The sequence below is a fragment of the Halichoerus grypus genome, chromosome 12 (genome assembly GCF_964656455.1).
Source record: "Halichoerus grypus chromosome 12, mHalGry1.hap1.1, whole genome shotgun sequence".
In the NCBI taxonomy this organism is placed as follows: domain Eukaryota; kingdom Metazoa; phylum Chordata; class Mammalia; order Carnivora; family Phocidae; genus Halichoerus; species Halichoerus grypus.
The window spans coordinates 69,871,780-69,892,294 of NC_135723.1; the positions used below are offsets into that span (position 1 = coordinate 69,871,780).

The 20,515-nt window shown below is 39.7% G+C and overlaps 1 protein-coding gene across 7 annotated transcripts in view; it reads right to left on the minus strand.

Annotated features, from left to right (window-relative positions):
• DOCK4 (dedicator of cytokinesis 4) overlaps positions 1-20,515 on the minus strand; it is a 424,485-nt gene that overhangs the window by 55,475 nt on the left and 348,495 nt on the right. For 5 of the 7 annotated variants that reach the window (XM_036066399.2, XM_036066401.2, XM_036066400.2 and 2 more), the window contains exons 30-36: positions 20,443-20,501; positions 11,913-12,061; positions 10,126-10,211; positions 5,620-5,646; positions 5,380-5,475; positions 4,477-4,537; positions 199-292 (exon numbers count right to left, since the gene is read on the minus strand). In XM_036066399.2, coding sequence (XP_035922292.2) covers positions 199-292; positions 4,477-4,537; positions 5,380-5,475; positions 5,620-5,646; positions 10,126-10,211; positions 11,913-12,061; positions 20,443-20,501 — 572 coding nt within the window. The remainder of the gene's footprint in view (positions 1-198; positions 293-4,476; positions 4,538-5,379; positions 5,476-5,619; positions 5,647-10,125; positions 10,212-11,912; positions 12,062-20,442; positions 20,502-20,515) is intronic. The other 2 variants (XM_036066398.2, XM_036066397.2) reach the window with 1 other exon arrangement.

A 20,515-nucleotide genomic window follows, 5' to 3' on the forward strand; every position in this document is an offset into this window, starting at 1 on the left:
ACAATGCCAAGAGATATAGTAAAAAAGCCAATAAATTAAAATGAAGTACCTAGAAACATAGATCCAATTAAAAATTTCACTTTCAAAGTACAAATGCTTGAGTCCTCAGCTCTAATTATCCAAAGCAAAGGAGTGACCATGTATAATACACCAGCGTCCAGCCCACTCTCCTCAGCCTGAGCCAAAAGACAGAATTACCTGTGAAGTTTTGCGCTTTGAGATGCAGATCATAGAGTTTGTGGATGTAGCGTATATACATCTCTTCCTTGTTTAGTTCAGTCTTATAGAAGTTCTGCAAAGAAGAATACAAGTATGGATCATTCCTCAACAGTTAGGCCTGCAAACAGCTGCTTTTTACTCTGTGAAGTTCCGTGTCTGGAACTATAAGAATGGATGTATTTTTCCATATAAATGTCTTTTTAAAAATTAAGGAAGGAGGCCCAGTGATATACTTTTAATGCAACACTGTGTTAAACATTACTTAGCAATTATTGGATAAGCTGGTAATACTTGGGGAGTGTTACTGCCAGTGACTCACATTTCTTTGGTACTCTATTATTTTTTCGTTAGTGTTACTGCCTATTCAACTAAAAAAATACTAAAAATAACATAACAGATGAATCTGCTTACTAAACCTGAGCACCGATATTCAAAGGATAGCTTAATTTCAAATTGTAAACATATTTGCTCTGAAGAAAAAAAAAGTTTCTAAGATCTATAGGTAAGGATGAATAAAAATAATGTAAAAGCATTTTTTCTTCCCCTGAAGGATCACATAAAAGAGGGTAAATGAAAATGCTCTTTATTGGTAAGGTATTATTCTGAGTTTCTTACTTGTGTTGGAGTTTCAAAATCTCCAGTAAAGGGATTATTAACAAGAGATTTCAAACTATTATTAGAGGGGCATGCTTATCGAAGATATTTTATTTTTAAAAATGTATCTGGATCTTACTAACCTTCTCTAAAATGTTTTAACATTAGTTATGAAAGATTCAACTTTGACCTACCTGGACATATTATGTTGGCTCTTTAAAGCTGTAAGCTATAAACACCCACACGTACTCCTTCACCACATCCTACAAAGGACCTTAGCCCTCACTGAACTTAGTAAACACAGGAACAAAAATGTACATGGCATTAAGTTCCAGCAAAAGCAGGATGTCGTGAGGTTCTAAATGGGGCACTTATTGTTAGCAGATCATTGTGCATTATGAAATCGCTGCACAAGCCCTCTGAACTGTTGTTATCACTGTTGTTGACTGATCCTCGCTGGTATGGGGAAGAAGGGAAAATGAGCAGTGATAGGGGGATAAATCCAGTCGACCTGAAGGAGTGACAGGTTTTCCTTAATGGGGAAAGACCAGGAATTCTAAAAATCTTTGAAACTGATTAGCTAGACAGGGCTCTGGGGATGAACCAAAGAGCCAATGTGGTTGCTTAAGTTGCACTTGGCTTCAAGCCCGCAGACCTTCTGTCAAATGTACTTTCTGTCCACTACCTAATAGTGTCTGTTCTTCAATATGAGAACTCCTATAACCTTGAGACACTGACATTTAGTTGAATGCCTCATAGATTTTTTTCTTCCAATTTATACCATTATCCTCCCGCTTTTCCTCTTGTCTCCTATAGATCTTGGCATTCCTTAAAAATCTAAGTAAATAATGTTATGCACATCTCTCTTACTATGAACAAAATCATTTTAATTAGCAAGATTTGTTGTACTATAAACACAAGTCTAACAACCCCACAGCAGGCTTTTTACTTTGCTTTAATAGCTTTCTGGTAAGAAGCAGCATTTTTGGGGGAACAAAATAAGCGATCACTCTGTAAGTGAATAATTCTCCTTAAAAAAAAAAAAAAAAAAAAGAAGAAACATCTCTCCAGTCAGCAGATGAGAATTTTTCACATATGTCTGGCAAAACTTGTGACACAAAGAACAAAACAATAATTGCATTTCCTAGTATGAGTCATGTCAAACATTATGCATTTTGACCAATTTAACACTACAGTTTAACTTCAATCTTGTGAAGGAAGCCAGAGCTCTCCTGAAGACAACCTTGAATTAATCTTTCCAAAGAGTTAAGGAAAAATCTCTAAGAGGAAGTGAGTAGCTGAAGACAACCATATTACTACTAGAAAACATCAAGAACTTTCCATATGGACTAGAAGCTAAAAAGATTAGCTTCAAAGTTACATATTTGGCACTTTGATAATAAGCATTCTTGTGCTAGTTTGAAATTAGAACAGCTTTCAAAATGTTAACATTTTCGGGGCACATGGGTGGCTCAGTCGGTTAAGCATCTGCCTTTGCTCGGGTCATGATCCCAGGGTCTTGGGATCGAGCCCCGTGTCGGGCTCTCTGCTCAGTGGGGAGCCCGCTTCTCCCTCTCTACCTGCCTCCCCCCCAGCTCTTGCTCTGTCTCACTCTCTCTCAAATAAATAAATAAATAAATAAATAAAATCTTTTTAAAAAATGTTAACATTTTCTATAGAGACTGTTCTTGGTCAATGCAAAGCTAAAAGGATAAATTCTTTGTGTCAAGTGAATCCTGCTGGGGCCACTGATTTTATTAGGTCTCTGGCTGATTCCTACTGGGGGACTACACATATTTCGGGCAGAGCATTCATTCTGTCATCTAGGGAAATGATCTCTTCTGTTACGCCAACTGAGGAAATGAACCCAGAGTCTGCATGTACTTGTTCACCTCCACACAGAAGGCACTGTGGCAGAAGATGGAGACAAGGGAAGAAGGTTCTTCTGGAAAAAGGTCAAGGTTGTCCTCTGAGGTTATTTATGCAACTCTGTGGCCAGCGTTGGGGAAAAGCTGGGGTTAAGCAGATGGACTAAGAAGACTGAAAGCTTACAGAGCACTTGGCTCTTCTGCCCAAACACTGATGCACAGGGAGGGACATAGAGGCAGCTCAGGCTGAGGATCTCGAACGTGGTAAAGGGCTGGCAGTAGCAGACAAGACAGTGGGGAAGACTTAATAATGACGATGTTTGAGGTTAGAAATGAGGGCTCAGAGGGGAGGTGAGTGGGCTGACCTTGTGAGTCTGGCCCGGGGGTCTGAGATCACTGCTGGGTCTGATGACAAAAATTATGTCAGAAAGCGCACCATAAGATGGGGCCGGATAGAGGACTCTCGGGTCTCACTATTTTTAGTGACCGAGTTTGGAGGTGGAGATGTGGGACAAGAGTTCAAAATGCGGAACAAAAAAATTAAAAAAAATAAAGAAAAGAAAAGAAAAAAAATGTGGAACAAGCAGTGGGTGTGGTAAAGAAGGACACAGGCATCTACTCGGAGGTGAAGCAGAGTGCAGTGAAGACACAAATTAGGGAAACTGATAACAAGAGAGCAGAAGTCCTGAGCTTTGACAAGGGGCCGTGAGGGGAAGAGACAGAACAGACTGGAAAGACTGCAGCCGGTGAGCTAGGACAAGACAGATGAGGGTGGGGGCAAAAGACACTTCCACAGTGACGGCAAAGAGAGACCAGCAGGGCATGTGAGCGATTCCAACAATTAGAGTCAGGAGAAGAACGTCTGTACAAGTACTTAGAATAGCTGATGAGGTTTCATCTATTCTGCAATATGAGAAAAAGAAACCATGGCACTCACAAATTTAGACCTGGAAGCAGTCACATATTCCTGTATTTCATATCTGACTAAGGGAAACTTTCAAAGGCATCAATATACCCTATATATTTACATATATAGGGTATATATATATATATGTGTGTATATATATATGTATACATATATATATATATATGAATGTCTCTATGTATGGTCATTCTTTAGTTCTGTGGTGAGAATACCATCCTTTTTATCAGTTAGTGATGAGACATTTTCATACAATTTAGTTTTCCAGGACAGTTGTGGTTTAGCCTGTCTTCCTTACATAATATTTAATTTTACTCCTAAAAAATGTCCTCTTTGGGTGATCAATTATATGGTCATCGCAGTTATAATGCAAAACTTCACAATAGTGGTATTAGACAATTTGCAAACAAGCTAGAGAGAGAAAATTAGTATGTTAAACAGAAACTGTCATTTGTTCACAGAAGAAGAGATGACTAATATTCATTAAAATGTAGAATGAATATAAGAAGGACAGAAAGAAACTGCCTATACGGAAGTAAAAAGACCTCTATCTGGGGACATGGTGCCTTCTTCTAGGAAAGCCACAGAAGACTCCCCGATGGTAAAGCTCCAAAGAAGAGGAGGGGGCATGGCTCTCTGATCTCACAGAGCCTCGGGGGATGCAGTGCGTGCATTCTGCAATGTTCGCAGCTGAGAATTTTCTGGGATTTAATTCAACCTGAAGCTTGCTATGCTTCTTTTGAAAACACTTCTAAGCTCTTCTAAGAAACAGCCAGATAAAAACACATTGTAAACTAAAAACAAACAAAACAGTATTTCTGTGAAAAATCAAACGTTAGGATAGAAGGAGGAAAAGGGGAATAGTTTACTAACCAGAAGGCTAACTGTGCAGCCAATCTTTTTGCCATCTACCTCTCCCATTTTCATGCAGTCCCTAAAAACAAAAAGCAAGAGTCAGAGCTCAGAACTTCCTTATTAGGGACAAACACAGTTTCGTCTGGGGGGGGGTGGGGGTGGGGAGTACTGTCAGAGACCTGAGGCAAATCGCAAGTTGCTGTTGAGAAGGAGGCTCTGGGGACTAGGGGAGTGGCCCCAGGCTGTAGGATCTCAGGTGAGACACTCCTGAGCACCAGTTTATGCTGCGCATTTCCCTTGCCTGTGGGCTCTGTTCCCTCTCAGGGGGGGGGGGGGGGGGGCGGCGAGAAGGTGGAGTGAAGATGTGTTCTTATACACCTTCTTCCAGAGGGGTGGGAAATAGCTGGAAGCCTGGCCATCAACAACAAGAATGAGGGTTTCATTCTTAAAAGAAAAACACCATGCATTTAAGTGGGATGAACTGCTTTAACAGTTGAGATAATTTAAAAATCAAAAAATTACGTCTATGAAAGGTAACAGTGTGCGCTTCGCACCCCACCCCCCTTTCATAAGAAAGCAGCCTGACCGTACAATTCTCTGTAACACCGTCTTCACCCTAAAACAGAAGGATCTACTGGTTCTGATGGCTGAATCTAAACACCAAAAAAGATCCCTTTACTCATGGGACTCTGAGAACCTTCTCAATTCACTCAGACTTTGAAAGAATGGTCCACTGAACAAAAGAGAGAAAAAGGGGCAAAAATCAACTAAAAACTCAGAGCCAGTGAGTTAGAAGTCCATTATCTTACTGCATAAGGTTCTGTGGGCTGATGATTAACTCCAGCGGGAAGCTGACTGGATCCTAACTCTGATTTCCCAGCTGGAGCGCAGCACTCCTGGGAAGCAGGGGACTCCGCTTACCTGTAATCTAACAACCTCTCCATCAGACGAGTTACAGTGGCAATTAATGAAACGCCACTTTCCCTCCATGTTTCCCGCTCAATTTTCTTTAGTAGACTGGAAAAGAAAGAACCCAGGGCATTTTCAACATTTATTTTTATCAGTCACCATGACAACCATCTTACTTTCATCAGTACCTTAAATGCCTTAGCAACCACTGCAACATCTCACAAGTAGCACGATTTGCACACAATGTCTTACCTAGGATAGGGACCAAATAGTGGAATTCTAATCCAGGAAGCATTGACAAAGCAAATTGATTTTCAGATTATCCAAGTCATAAAACACGAACACATGCATATGATCATATTTTCAAAATATACAAGCACCCCACAGCTCAAAGGCATTCTCCCCTAGCTTCTCTCTTACACTAACAGAGGCTTGAACCTTACCACAGCAAATAACACCGCGAAAAGCGAAAACAGGAGTACCTCTAAGTTTACTTTGAAATAAGATCTTCCTGTTATTCACATAAAAATGTTTTCCTACCTCTCGGTAGAATGCATCTTCATCCAGGCAATTTTACTGCAATGCAACTGCTAGAGGAAAATCCTTGTACAGACGGTATGACGTTTTGCGTTTTTTCCTTTCCCTTCACATTTGCCCACTCAATACATATTGTACTATCTGTGCACTCACTCAACAGTTTCATTCATTTTGTCATTAATCACAGGGGACTGTCTATGTGGTTGTTAGAGCAGATTGATGACAGGTACCGAACCACATCTCTCCTCCTATATTTTCCCTAATCTTAAGCACCTTGGAGCAGAGGAACTATGTAAACACAAAATCACAACAATCAGAATAATTAGGATCTGTTTGACTTTCACTCCTGCCTCTTGGCAAATTAAGCATACACTTGGCAAAGCCTTTATGACTGAACTTTCCCCAAAAGATAAAAGTAAGAACACAGGCATGGCAATGTGAGGATCCTTCCCCACCCCTCTGCATTTAATGATCTTTTCTGTCTAAAATCTTGTTTCCCTTTCATCTTGGTTTCGGGAGTAACAGAGAGAGAAAACATTTCTCACAAGTACAATCTAAGCCAATCATACATTGTGCTGAAGGGAAAAATAAATATTAAAGAAAAAAGCTGTTCTGCCAAAGCTAGCTAGCTTGCTTCCTTCCTTCCTTGCTTCCTTCCTTCCTTCCTTTCTGTGGCTAGGTTCTCTCCCAATTTCCCTCCCCATTTCTTCTCGGTGTTGCCATTCCAGCACCCAGCCTTCTGTCTTGTCTCCTCATCTGTTGCCTATGCATCCCTGAGCATTCGTTTCCTGGTTTATTCTGAACTGCTTCCTAGATTAAGTGGGGGGAGGGAGGGAGAGAAGCTGTACACCATGGGATGAAGCCCACCCTGACTAATCTCCCAGGGAAGGTCCCCTAGTTTGTTTAAAATGTGTTTTCTTTTAAGAACCCTCTGAACAGCACCTGTTTTGAGCTTAAATGCCAAACTGGTATTGAACCAAGTACTCAAATGCAAATCTGCCTGCCAAAGCAATGCAGGATGATGTAGAAATTTCCCCAAGTGACAGCCCACACCTCATATACTTTACAGGCTGAAAAACAAAGAACTGAAGTTAAGTAATAATTCTAAAAATATATGGAGACTTCTTTTGTGGGCATGAATTTCATTAATTTGCACAGCCTCCTGATGCAGTAAGAAATCAGAGCTACATAAAACCTCTTGTAAGAAGAGGCACAGCTCTGCAGAGTCCGCTTAACCTTGACTAATCCCAGACCCAAATGTTAGGACCAAGTCTAGAACCCAATTCATCCGCTTTCACAGCCAGGCTTGTTCTTTCAGTCGGGAAGCTTGTTCTCCCAGTTTAACTGAGAAGGGGAGCCTGTCAGAAAGAAGAGAAGAGTCTAGATAACTTCGGTGAGACTGGGTGTTTTTATTTGGTCTATAATCATGCCCACGTGCCCATGCTGAGTACACAGTGAACTCATCCAGTAACAGTAAAGGGTGATTTCTTATTGCTAGTTGATAGGCAATGGGCCTCCATAACACTGAAGAGCAGGATAAACCAGAATCCTATAGGATGACATAATGCTCAGCAGGCTCTTACTCTGTGAACAAATATTAACAGGGGGAGGTAGGATCTGACCCTAAATCTGCTTCTGTCTACATCCTCATGCAATGTTGTTGAGGCCATCACTCCTACACGAAACACCTGTGTCTGCCCATGCTCTTCTTAATCCAAAGAGTCAGACCCCTGAGATCTGTGTCGCATATCCACTCTAAAATTAAATGTGCGATCGTCAAATAAAGACCTTTGAAATGACTTGGAGTCTTATTTAATTATTTAGAGCAACACATGAGAAAGAAGTGCGAGGGATGGTGGCTCTTCTGGAAAGTGCCCTACTGTGTGCTCCCACAGCACAGTCACTGCAGGGTCCCCAGCCGTAGGAGAGTACCTGACCCAGGGAGGTGCTCGGTAAATAAAACCAAACGAGTGAACCGAGCAGAGCCAAGGGAAGCAGAATTTAGTTCTGACACTCTATGCTGGAGATTTCACACTGGTGTCTATGATCTACAATTGCAGCATTATCAAAAATAATAAATCCTGACTCGTACTTATTCAAAAAGATGGAGTATGGGTCCGTGAAGATAATGTTGGGGGTGGGGGTGGGGAAAGGTGAGCAAGCTCTTAGGAAGGAAACCACTGCAACTCCTACATGTTCAGGAAGCAGGAAGCTACTTTCAGCTTCTGAACAAATTTGAAGGAGTTTTCGATATGAACTACAGAGAACAAATGAGAATCTGTACCATAACGGCATGTGTTCCTAATTCATAATGTGTGCAGTGACTCACTGTGCTTATACTAATTCATGGTGACTTCTATAGCCAAAGAAGCATTTCATTGTTTCCTGAAATATAGTTAGCTTTTCACTTGCTTTTCTGAGCCCAGGTAGTAATGATATTTAATTATCACTTTAGGTTTTATTTAATCCCAATACGCTGATGAGAAAAGCATGAAAGAAAAATATTTATAGTAACATTTCTAATCATATGCTAAAAATCACAAAAGAAAAATAATCTCCATTGAGCGAATCAGGCACCTTAAAACAGTCTTAACTACAGAGGCTTAATATATTAATTACTGGTTTGATTCTAATGTCAAGGTACATCTTCTGTTTCAAAGCCCCATTTATACACAAGCAATCCAAATTGCAAGCTATAGGCCTTTATTAAAGCAGATAAGAGGCACTATAAAATGAGGTATTTATTAATCTTGTGAATTTATTATAAATAATTAATCACAAATCTCAAGAGATTCATTTCACTGAGTGCTTTCTCATTTTAGTTCTTTGTTCAAACCAAGGACTAGTAACTGAAATGAGAGGAGTTTTCAAAGGCAATTTATTACACTGGATGAGGTTTTAATCAGAGTTCTTGCTAAACTCTAGCTGTCATGAAACACAGACGCTTTGTATACTAGAATGAGCGAGGGCTTGGTGAATAATTACTAAAAGTTCCAGTTTAATTACAGTATCAGAAGAAAATGGTTTTGTTCAGGAGTCAGTACAAAGAATGTATTTTATCATCACCCACCATCATCCCAAGAAATCTGTATACCCCTTCTTGGCTTTTCCTTTGAGTGTAATTTTCTTAAAAGGTTCAGGGATGATTTTGAATCAGGCAAGTTGAAACCTGTCAGTCACTAATAATACTTTCTAAACCTGGATACTAATATATCTACTTTTCTAAATTAATGATCATAAAACCAAGTATACAACTTGGCATTTGGCTATCAGTTCTGAAGCATTAATAGTTTGACGTGTTGCTTGGGCACACATATGAGGCAGAGCATACTCTGTGACAGAAAAATGTATCGCTGAATGATTCCTATACTTCCGAAAGAAGTGCAAACATTTTCCAGGCACAATGAGCTAGTCCTGCCTTCAAAAAGAAGCACTTTATCAATATACTAGGACTGAAAGTGGCTAAGATCCATAGAAAACTGTAGAGAAAACAAGTGTTGGAATTAAAACCCTAAAGTTCTAGAACACTCTTACATGAACTCTCTGGCCATCTCACACCGCGATGAAAACTTGGGATAAGCCATTCACCCTGGACTGCGATCACATTCTATTAGGAAGGACAACCTCAAACTCCCCTTAAGTCTGTTGTTGTTCTAGCTTCCATCCAAATCCAAATCACAGAATTTACTAAAAACGACTTGCTTCTGTGATATTCTAATAAGAACATTAGAAAGCAATTAATAACGCTGAGTGAGCAATCAGTATCGATGAATCAAATCAAGTGCTGAAAAACAGATGCCAGGTAGGTTAATTTCCCCATCAACAAATCAGCCAAGGATATCCTGCTTTGGAAAGCATTGCACACGAACACCATAATCACACCATTGTCCCCCCACCCCACCCCGCCCCCTTTTCCCACTCTTAACCCCTACTTAAAATCATTATCTTGCAGCCCCAGCTTTAATACTTAGGCTTGAAAAGCGTGAGATTTGTTACAGAACACAAGTGACCTGAGCTAATCAGAGATTAAAATAAGGAGACGGGTCTAATCATCAACATAATAAGATCCATTCACCAGAGTTAGGCAATTATCCTTTATTTCACACTCCACAAAGACAAAGCACTCCTGCGAGACCCAAGCTATCTTTGCAGCTCTCAGCCGCCCAGCACTGACACCAAATCCTCTGAATGGAATCGACTGGAGATACACGTATTACTCACATACTGTTGAAGAGCTCGCGGTATGTTTCATCACCTTTGCCTTCAGACATCAGGCTATCCAGCTTGTCAATTAGCTTGGCTTCCACCTGAAACATACCCAAATATTACTCCCTTTCCTCCCCTTCACAAGTGGGATCTCTAGGCAAACTGAAACGTATTTATATCTGCAAGGGAAAAAAACCACAGTAAATTTTGTGAAAGCAACATTATCATAACCTGTGGTTAATAGCAGACACCCCCTTGGAATTCTAGGGGGCTAACTGAGATGGAGCAACGTGACTTCAAACTCCCAGAGGGGTATCATTTGCTGCCACCAAAGACATCTATTTGTTGACTCAAACACAAATGCTTGCAGCCCAGCTTAAACATTTGAATTTTTTTAAGAGCTATAAAAACTGGCAAGTCTACTTATTTATTTATTTTTTTAAAAATCACTAGATGTGTAAGAACATTAGCAAAGTAACATACCCACAGACATTAATTTAAATCTTTGATGTGTTTTGTATCTATTTTCTTTCTCAAAACAGTTCGAGGTTGCACTAAATCTTTGCTCAAGTTGAGAACTTATCCATGTACAGATGGTAGATCCATAGAAATAGTCTAAGTCAGCAATAAGCTACATGAGAGAGAAAGGACATATTTCCCAAAAAACTGCAGTCAAAACATTTGTATCTTCAAGAATGTAAACTCCTTGGGCCTTGACTATCAGGCAAGCAGAAATATCCCTTCATCTATCTGAGGCAGAAAGACAAAAAATCAAACACCCCTGCATGGTCAGAGAGAGGTAAGCTACTACAGATTGGGAGGGATATTTGGCTTTGTCAAAGGACTAAGCTCAGTTATTCCTTTGAACCAAATTCTAATAAGGCTATGAAGACCAAAGGGAAGGAGAGCGGGTCCCCCCCATGCATGTACAATTTTAAAATAGCCTTCCATTCAATTATTAGCTTTCTTGAAATGAGATATCAATACAGGTAAAATGCCATGCTTCTGCAGGAGGAGGGTTCTGTGTATGCACTCAGCTCGCTCATAGAGTTGATAATCATTCCTAAAATTTGAGAAAGCCTTCATTTGGAGAAGCATGAAGTGGGGGGGGAAGCAGATCCTTCACACAGATGACTGAGTACAGGTCAGTGAGGTGACTATGCGAACAGAAAGAAGGCAACTATCTCCAACTTGAGTGACCTGGCATGGCAAAAGCAGCTGATTTCTTATGTAATCTGGTTTTGTAATAAAAACATCTATTCTTTCCAAAACTGGAGCAGAGCAATCAGAATCTATGTCAATGGAAATAATAGGCTCATCCAGGAATCTAGATGCAAGAATTTCCACTGCTCTCTGGTTTAAATTAATTATCAACACTTCAAGCAAAAAGCAATAAAACATACTGTGCATCAAATGCTCAAAACCTAGCCATTCACCAGGAGCAATGTGCAGACCACAGAGAGGTCAATGATTTTAAGAATCATTAAGCTTCTGATTCCTCCGTGTTGTGTCTGACTGGGAACAGATCAAGTCCCCGCCAGCTCTTCAACAGAGACCCCGGAAATCACAGAATTTTTCAGCAGAAAGGGATTTTAGAGCTCCCCCAGAGGCTCAGGGGAACATAGGACTGGAGAGGTGACCAAGGCCACAGGAATGGGAGAAGGCAGGCGAGGCTAGAATCTAAGTCCCTTGACAGCTGGCTCGGTGCTCATTTCCCAACTCGGAGTTGAATCTGGTAGCTCAGAGATGCTTGAGGAGAAATGAAATTCTCCCCAACTGCTCTGAGAAGCTCATCCGCCTACCTGTTTAAAATTGCCACTCCGCCTCTGCTCCCAGTCCATCATATCATGAAAAATAGGAATCATGACATTCCGGAGATCTGGCTGGGGTATCAAGGTCACTTCTAGGAAAGGGCCAATCAAGGCAGGAATAAAATGAAGCTTGTGCTCTCCTAAATTGAATAAAACATTTGAGTTTCAGTATATTTAATCTTAGTAGGATTTCAGAAAATTAATATTATTAAATTTATTATAAATGATTGCCACAAGTATATTCAATTATAGTTGTCTCTCCAGGCAAGAAAGTATTTCCCTAAGCAGATATATAAACAGTGAATTTCCATATGTTGATTAATATTTCTCCATCATTTTTTATGAAAAAACTGTGGATCTACTTTTTCACAGTTTAACAAAAAGCTCTAAGATACCATGAAAAATTACACCAAAAATTAAAAATGACGAATTAAAATTATACCAAAAGTTAAATCATCGGGAATTGGTTATGTATACTCTTATACAGTCACACATCAAAATTTTTATGCAGTCACTAAAACTGAGGCTTAAGAAGGATAATAGGCAAAGCTTTTCAATAGAATTGAAAAACCAAGGTACAATACAGTATGGACAGGTACCTCTTACATTAAAAAAAAAAAAATCTATATATAATAGTCAAGAAGATTATATCCCCTAACGTTAACCATGAAGGTTATCTCTGGGTGGTAAGAGTCGAGTCGATTTTTTTTTTTTTTAAAGATTTTATTTATTTGACAGAGAGAAAGACAGCCAGAGAGGGAACACAAGCAGGGGGAGTGGGAGAGGGAGAAGCAGGCTTCCCGCTGAGCAGGGAGCCCGATGCGGGGCTCGATCCCAACACTCTGGGATCATGACCTGAGCCGAAGGCAGACGCTTAACGACTGAGCCACCCAGGCGCCCCTCGAGTCGATTTTTTTTTTTTTTAAAGATTTTTATTTATTCATTTGCGAGAGAGACGGAGAGAGAACAAGCAGAGGGAGAGGCAGAGGGAAAGGGAGAAGCAGGCTCCCTGCTGAGCAAGGAGCCCGATGCGGGACTCGATCCCAGGACCCTGGGATCATGACCTGAGCCGAAGGCAGACGCTTAACCATCTGAGCCACCCAGGCGCCCGAGTCGATTTTTATATATGAAAAAAAGTGGTCCCTGCATTGTACAAATTTTCTTATGTTTTTAAACATAATAAACACACAGCCTAAATAAAAAACTAAATGGTAATCCAAAAAAAGAGAATGTGACCATTTTCTAAAAAGATTACACTTTAACAACAGTGAACTCGAAATGGTGTATTACCAAAATACACAAAGTATGGTGCTGATGCTTCATTGAAAAGGAAGGTAGAGGGTGGGATGGGCACTGATGATTTCATCTAGCAGATGAGTGTCGCGTTCCATCCATTATACTAATGGTCTATGTTAAATCTCAGAGTTTTACTTTGATAATAAGAATACTGCATGCAATGGAAAACACATTACTTTTCAAGTGCTAACCTTGAGCATTGTGGCTGAAAGCATACGACACTTAAAGCATCCATTTAAAACCCATAGAACAGGTTGGGAAGCTGGGCAGAAGAGAGCTGGCTTCATGATTAAGATAGTTTCCCCCTTATTATTCTTTTCTACCTCTGATCTTTTAGTAGTAAGGGTCAAATACACACAAAATCATATCGTTCAGAGTTACTGGCACATTTTGGAGTTACATACCTTCACATTAATTATCAATTTCTCTACTTTGTTTTCTGTACTAGGAGGCATTAGGGTGGCCAAAGATCTCAGACGTATACAAATCCAAGGTACAAATATACAGTTTACGTTTATACTGACTTTAGAGGGGATTTAATTTTTTTATTTTATTTTTTATTTTATTTTATTTTTTAAGGTTTCATTTATTTATTTGAGACAGAGAGAGAGAGAGCACGCACAAGGAGAGGCAGAGGGAGAAGCAGACTCTCCGCTGAGCCAAGAGCCCAAGACCCTGAGATCATGACCTGAGCCGAAGGCAGACGCTTAACTGACTGAGCCACCCAGGCGCCCCTTATTTTTTATTTTTTGACACAGCAAGTGGTGGGGGGCAGAGGGGCAGAGGGAGAGGGAGAGCATCTTAAGCAGACTCCATGCTGAGTGCCCGGATACAGGGCTTGATCTCATGACCCTGAGATCGTGACCTGAGTGGAAATCAAGAGTCAGATGCTTAACCGACTGAGCCACCCAGGCACCCCTAGAGCGGCTTTCAAAAGAAAGAACAGGAAAGGAAAAATTTGGAAATTGGAAAAAAATGATGAGTGAGTTTAGAGACAGACAAACCCAAGTGGATGTTTGTGAAGTCACTGTGTTCTGTGACTGAAAGTGCCTAGAGACAGTTCGGTCATGTTCAGGATGTGGCCCCCATCCCTTTTCCTCAGTGCTATGGGACCTAAGCAGGACACAAGTCATAGGCCCTGGCCTATCAGAAAGTCCCTTTCCTTCCCAACACTGAGGCCACATCTTCTTTTCCTTTCTCTTTGAGGTTTTTCATTAAAAGTAACTTGTTTGCTCACCATCTTACTTATCCATACCCATTATGTGTGAGGAATAAACTTGGCTTAGAATTCTTTTTGCTTTCCTACCTTTCTCTGTGACCCAGGTACAATCGTATCTCTCCCAAGGGACTCCTTAGTTTTCCTCATCTGACCAAGAACAACTCCTTCTTACTCATCAGAAGAAACTTCCTTATTAATCTAACTTGGTGTATTTTCCTCCAAAAGAATGAATCCTTTCAAGACGGACAAACTCACTGTGGCAGAATATAGAGAACTTCACTCCACAGTTCTCCCTGTATCTCCCCCATCTTCCCAACATACGCGTTTCAAGCAGGGAGCGAGCAGCCAGCTTTTGCGACTGCTTTCCTCGGTTACGTCTGTCAGGGCAGAAAGGAGCAGCAACCTGAGCTCCATCACTCTTACTGTCATTTGCAAAAGCCTAAGCCACTCAGTGCTTACTCAAGACATCCTGACAAGAGAGGGGAAGAGAGAGAAATGGGAGACGGAGACTTCTGGCCCAGCCTGAGATGGGCAGGCCTTACCTCCGGTCCCTGAGCCTGCCCCGAGGGGATGGCTGCCGGGGTTCCGGGTCCACCACAGACATTGTGCCTGGCAGAGCCACACGCTGAAGGGACCAGGAACGCAGGACCAAGGTCACCTTGACATACGACCAATAACCAGGACGGCCTCCCCACAGGTTTGAGACTATGTAAGACACCAAATCTGGGCATGGCTTTTGGGTGTGTGTGGGGGGAGGGGAGATAGAAGTGGTAAGAAAGACAAAATAAAATGGAATTTCCTGCCAGCCCAAATAGTCCTCCCTTGCCTGTTGAAATGAGACTCAGAGCTGCTACATTACGATCTTTATTTTTAATCTTTCCTGAGCCTGGCATCCTTTGGCCTCTCTAAAGAACATCATTAGCATGCACTTATTTATCACTGTTTCCCTGAGTATTTTTGAATTACTTTGTAAAAAAAAAATCTCTATTTATAGACATTTTACAACCTGATTTTCTTCCTTTTAAAAAGGTTTTTACTATGTATTGTTTGGTGACGGATAAGGACTACATTTATCCTGGTGAGCACTGAGTAATGTACAGAATTATTGAATTATTATGTTGTACACTTGAAGCTAATATAACATTGCATGTTAATTATACGTCAATAAAACATTTTTTTACTATGAAAAATCTTACAGGTACACAAAATTATAAAGAATACTAAAACAAATCCCCACATACCCATCATCTAGCTTCAAGAATTATCAACATTTTTGCCAATCTTGTTTCACCTATCACCCCAATGATTTTTCTCCCCTCTAGGGTACTTTAATGCAAGTCTGAGACATCATATCATCTTTAACAGGTGGGAATATATATATATATATATATATATATATATATATATATATATATAATCACAATGCCTTTATTACCTCTAACAAAGGCACACAATAATTCCTTAATCTAAAACTCAGCCTAACGTACACCCCAATGGTTATAGCAGAAATGTCCACAATAGCCAAACTATGGAAAGAGCCTAGATGTCCATCAACAGATGAATGGATAAAGAAGATGTGGTATATATATACAATGGAATATTATGCAGCCATTAAAAAACCCGAAATCTTGCTATTTGCAATGACGTGGATGGAACTAGAGGGTATTATGCTAAGTGAAATAAGTCAATCAGAGAAAGACAAGTATATGATCTCACTGATATGAGGAATTTGAGAAACAAGACAGAGGACCATAGGGGAAGGGAGGGAAAAAGGAAACAAGACGAAACCAGAGGGGGAGATAAACCATAAGACACTCTTAATCTCAGGAAACAAACTGAGGGTTGCTGGAGTGGAGGGGGGTGGGAGGGATGGGGTGGCTGGGTGAGGGACACTGGGGAGGGTATGTGCTATGGTGAGCGCTGTGAACTGTGTAAGACTGATGAATCACAGACCTGTACCTCTGAAACAAATAATACATGTTAATTAAAAAATAAAATAAAAAAATAATAAAACTCAGCCTATATTAAAATTTCCCTGATTGTCCTAAAACATGTCATTTACAAGTGGTTTCCTTCAATCATAATCCAAACAAAGTCCTTACACTACATTTTATGCCTTATTTGTTATTGACAGCAGACAGGCCACACCTATTTTTAAATCACTATACAGGAAAGCATGAAGATAGCCTTATTCACTGAAAACACAGTTTGGGAACACAGAACCTGCATAAACCTGAACAGACTCTCACCAGAGAAAACTTAATTCCTCCCCGATTAGCAAAGCAAAATTTTGAGCTATGTATGACAACAGCAAAATAAACTGTACTTAAATGGTTTCTTTTTAAACTGAAGATTGAGTATACTTTCCCCATCTCTAACTGTCAGCCACATGGTCTTGTTTTGAAGTATTTAGGGCATCTGCTGCTACTTGGGCTGCTGAAGTTTTATATTTATGGGCACAAAACAGCCTGTTAGGGAAGTATTGATTTTTCCATGGCAGTTACAAGACACTATGTTTGCAAATGTGGAAAAAAAAGCCCACTTTATATTTAGTAAGAATGTTAGTTCAACTAAAAATAGCAAGAAAAAACTTAATCTTGAAGCACAATGAATGCCAAAGGTGGGACACAGTAGTCAAGACTAGCCTCTTTCTTTGCAGCCTATTCCTCTAAGCATAGTACTAATGTATAAAATTTGGGGGGAAATTTATGCCTTCCCCCTTCTCTTGACAGGGCATTTTTAGTCCTTCCACTTGGAAATGAAAATACTGCAGAAAAACACATTTAAGACAAGGTATTCACTTTTCACTACTTGGTCTCTACTCTTCAAAAGTACATTATTTTATCAAAACCACAAGGAAATGTCACCTCACACCTGTTAGGATGGCTATTATCAAAAAATAAAAAAATGAAAAAAAAGAGGGGCGCCTGGGTGGCTCAGTCAGTTAAGCATCTGACTCTTGATTTCAGTTCAGGTCATGATCTCAGGGTTGTGGGATCCCACATCAGGGTCCATGCTGGGTGTGGAGGCTGCTTAAGATTCTCTCTCTCTCCCTCTCCTTCTGTTCCATGCCCTGCCCACAAACCCCACCCCCACCCTGAGCTCACACCCACATGCGCATGCTATCTCTCTCTCTCTTTTTAGAGAGAGAGAGAAAAGAACAAGTGTAGGCAAGGATGTGGAGACACCGGAACCCTTGTGTACTGTTAATGGGAATGTAAAATGGTGTAGTTACTGTGGAATACAGTATGGCAGTTCCTCAAAAAATTAAACCTATAATTACTATATGATCCATTGCTCAAAGGTAAATCTAGGGGATATAATGATCAGATTTGAAAATCATACAGCTCTGTGCTTAAAAGCAAACTCAATTACATGCACCCTTTATTCCTTGTTCTCCACAGAATGGAAAAACCAACCTGTTTCTAGCATATGCAAGAGTTTCCACACTTCTAGGTAAGTACTGATGACCAAAATCTGATTTAAAAATACTGTTCAGTAAAATTTGTGTTTGTGTTTGTGTATTAGACTAACGGGGTAGTTTCAAGTGGCAAAAAATGTATTCAGTACTCTGAGTATTATTTCCTCTGTATTCAGTACTCTGAGTATTATTTCCTCTTTGCAATTTGTTTTCTAAAAGTTAGTGTTTTTTATATCTACTAAAAACTATTGAAGCTCTTGATTTCTGAAGTCATAAAGCTTACTTTACTAAAACATGATGATTCGTTTTTATCAAGATTTTTTTGTTCTACAGAAATCAGACAAAAAATATGAGATTTAAAAACTAAGCTCTGGGGGCGCCTGGGTGGCTCAGTCATTAAGCGTCTGCCTTCGGCTCAGGTCATGATCCCAGGGTTCTGGGATCGAGCCCCGCATCGGGCTCCCTGCTCTGCGGGAAGCCTGCTTCTCCCTCTCCCACTCCCCCTGCTTGTGCTCCCTCTCTCGCTCTCTCTTTCTCTGTCAAATAAATAAATAAATAAAATCTTTAAAAAATAAAAAAATAAAAACTAAGCTCTGTACACGTATGGACCATTTTTTCTTATATGTCTCCAAATAACGTGCACAGAGCCAGTGCCTCATGAACTATGTTAAATTGAATTTTATTGGTCTGTTCCATTAAGAAATGCACATCTGTAATTATCTGAATAAATTCTTCTTTAGCATTCAAAATACTCTATGTGACATATTTATAGGTAAACCAAATTATAACAAATATATTTTCATATTCGTAAGTAACAAGCTGACTTAAGGTCAATAAGGGGTGTTAAAACAGTACTCTGAACACTTAATTTTTCTTATCATTTTGTAAAAATATATGTTGGAAGAGAGGTTTCAACAGTTCTGAACACTTTCCCATTCTAGTTGTTGTACAATAGCAATGACCTTTAACGTTCACCTTCTGTTTTGGAAGTCTCAGAAAAGTCAGGACACAACTCTAGGGAAATAATGCAAAAACCAAGGAATGAAGTGAAAATTTACACTCACCCTGCATTTGAACTATGTCATGCAGGGAATTGGTCGTTGAGTATAGTGAGCCTTTTCTAACAGACTGCCAGAACTGAGCTAGAGCTAGCCTTAGGGCTGGGAAAACAGAGAAAGGGGAGAGTATCTAAAGCAGTGCTTTTCAATCTTTAGTCAAGAACCACCTGGAGAACCTGTGAAAACTCAGCTGTGTCCCACTCTCTCTCGGTGATCCGTTTCAGTAGGTCTGGGGTGCAGCCAGATAATTTACATTTCTCACAAGCTCCCAGGTGCTACCGCCGGCCTATTTGAGAACCAATGTTCTAAAGAGTACTGACATAACAACATCTTGTTAAAGTAATGCCAAATGTAATATGGACACTACAGGGCTTTGAAAAACAAAAAATGAACAAAACATAAAGACTGAAAGGAGTACTCTTCAAATAAGACAAACTAATGTTATTTTCGAGCTGAATCTAAAGACACGTCATGGACTTCTTCTGGCTGGCCTGACAGCTGGAGGTTGCTTTCAAGATGTTAACTCACTTTTGTTTTTTTCCTGAAATTACCAGCAAGCACTGAACACTGGGCTTAATTATATATAACAAGGCTCTTCCTCAAATGGCTATGAATATTGCTATGTATATATACAGATCCTGGTCAAAAATCACTCTGTAAATAAACTGAAGTAAAATGATAATGGTTCGATTTTCATTTACAGAAAACAAATCCTGCCATTTACAAGTTGTGCTTGGATGAAGCCCATGAGAAAAGATACTTTTAGGTCATTACATATTCAATTCAAATAGGCCCATCACTTTAATGAATCACAAGAAGTTTACAATGCAGTAATAGTAAATGAATACTATAAACTTGCGTAGTTAGCATACAAAATTAAGTAAGTTGGAATCTCTAGAAAGAAACCCTATGCCAGTGAGATTGTAAAACAATTTATTTTCCAAATATTATTCTTGTCCACGCAACCAGGTCTAGGTCATCAATTTGCTGGAATAGTATTCTCTATCTGCTGTGTCAGATTAACAAAATTGAATCTAATAGTTTCTTAGCAACTGCAGATGTTTTAAAATCCTTTGTGTATACTCTTTAATGATATAGGTCCATGGTGTTAAGTTTTTAAGAGTACTGGTGCACAAGTCAATGTTTCATGAAGGTAATTCTAAATCTGTTATGATTCATAGACTCAATTCAGAGTTCTAGAAATTTTGAGTTGTTACAATCCCAAATTCTGAAAGGTTAGCTCATTGCTAACAACGTGTGTATTATTGGAGCAATGCTAGATTATAAAATTCATTATTCATTAATAATGAAATACACAAAGGTAAGGTGATTTTTCAGACAGATACCAATTTAAAAATTAGTTATAACCATATTCAGTGCCAAAATATCAATTACTTTCTATGGATGACTTTACCGGTTTAAACATTTGGTTTCAGACAGTCACTGGTAAGTTGCCTGCCTTCATTTATACACTTAAAAGTACAGTGATAAACTACAGTGGAGGTGGCTTCTCTTTCCATTACTTACCTAGGTTTTGCCACATGCTGAAAATTTCACAACCCATTGTGACGCGCATGTCACCATACCTGAAATAAAACAA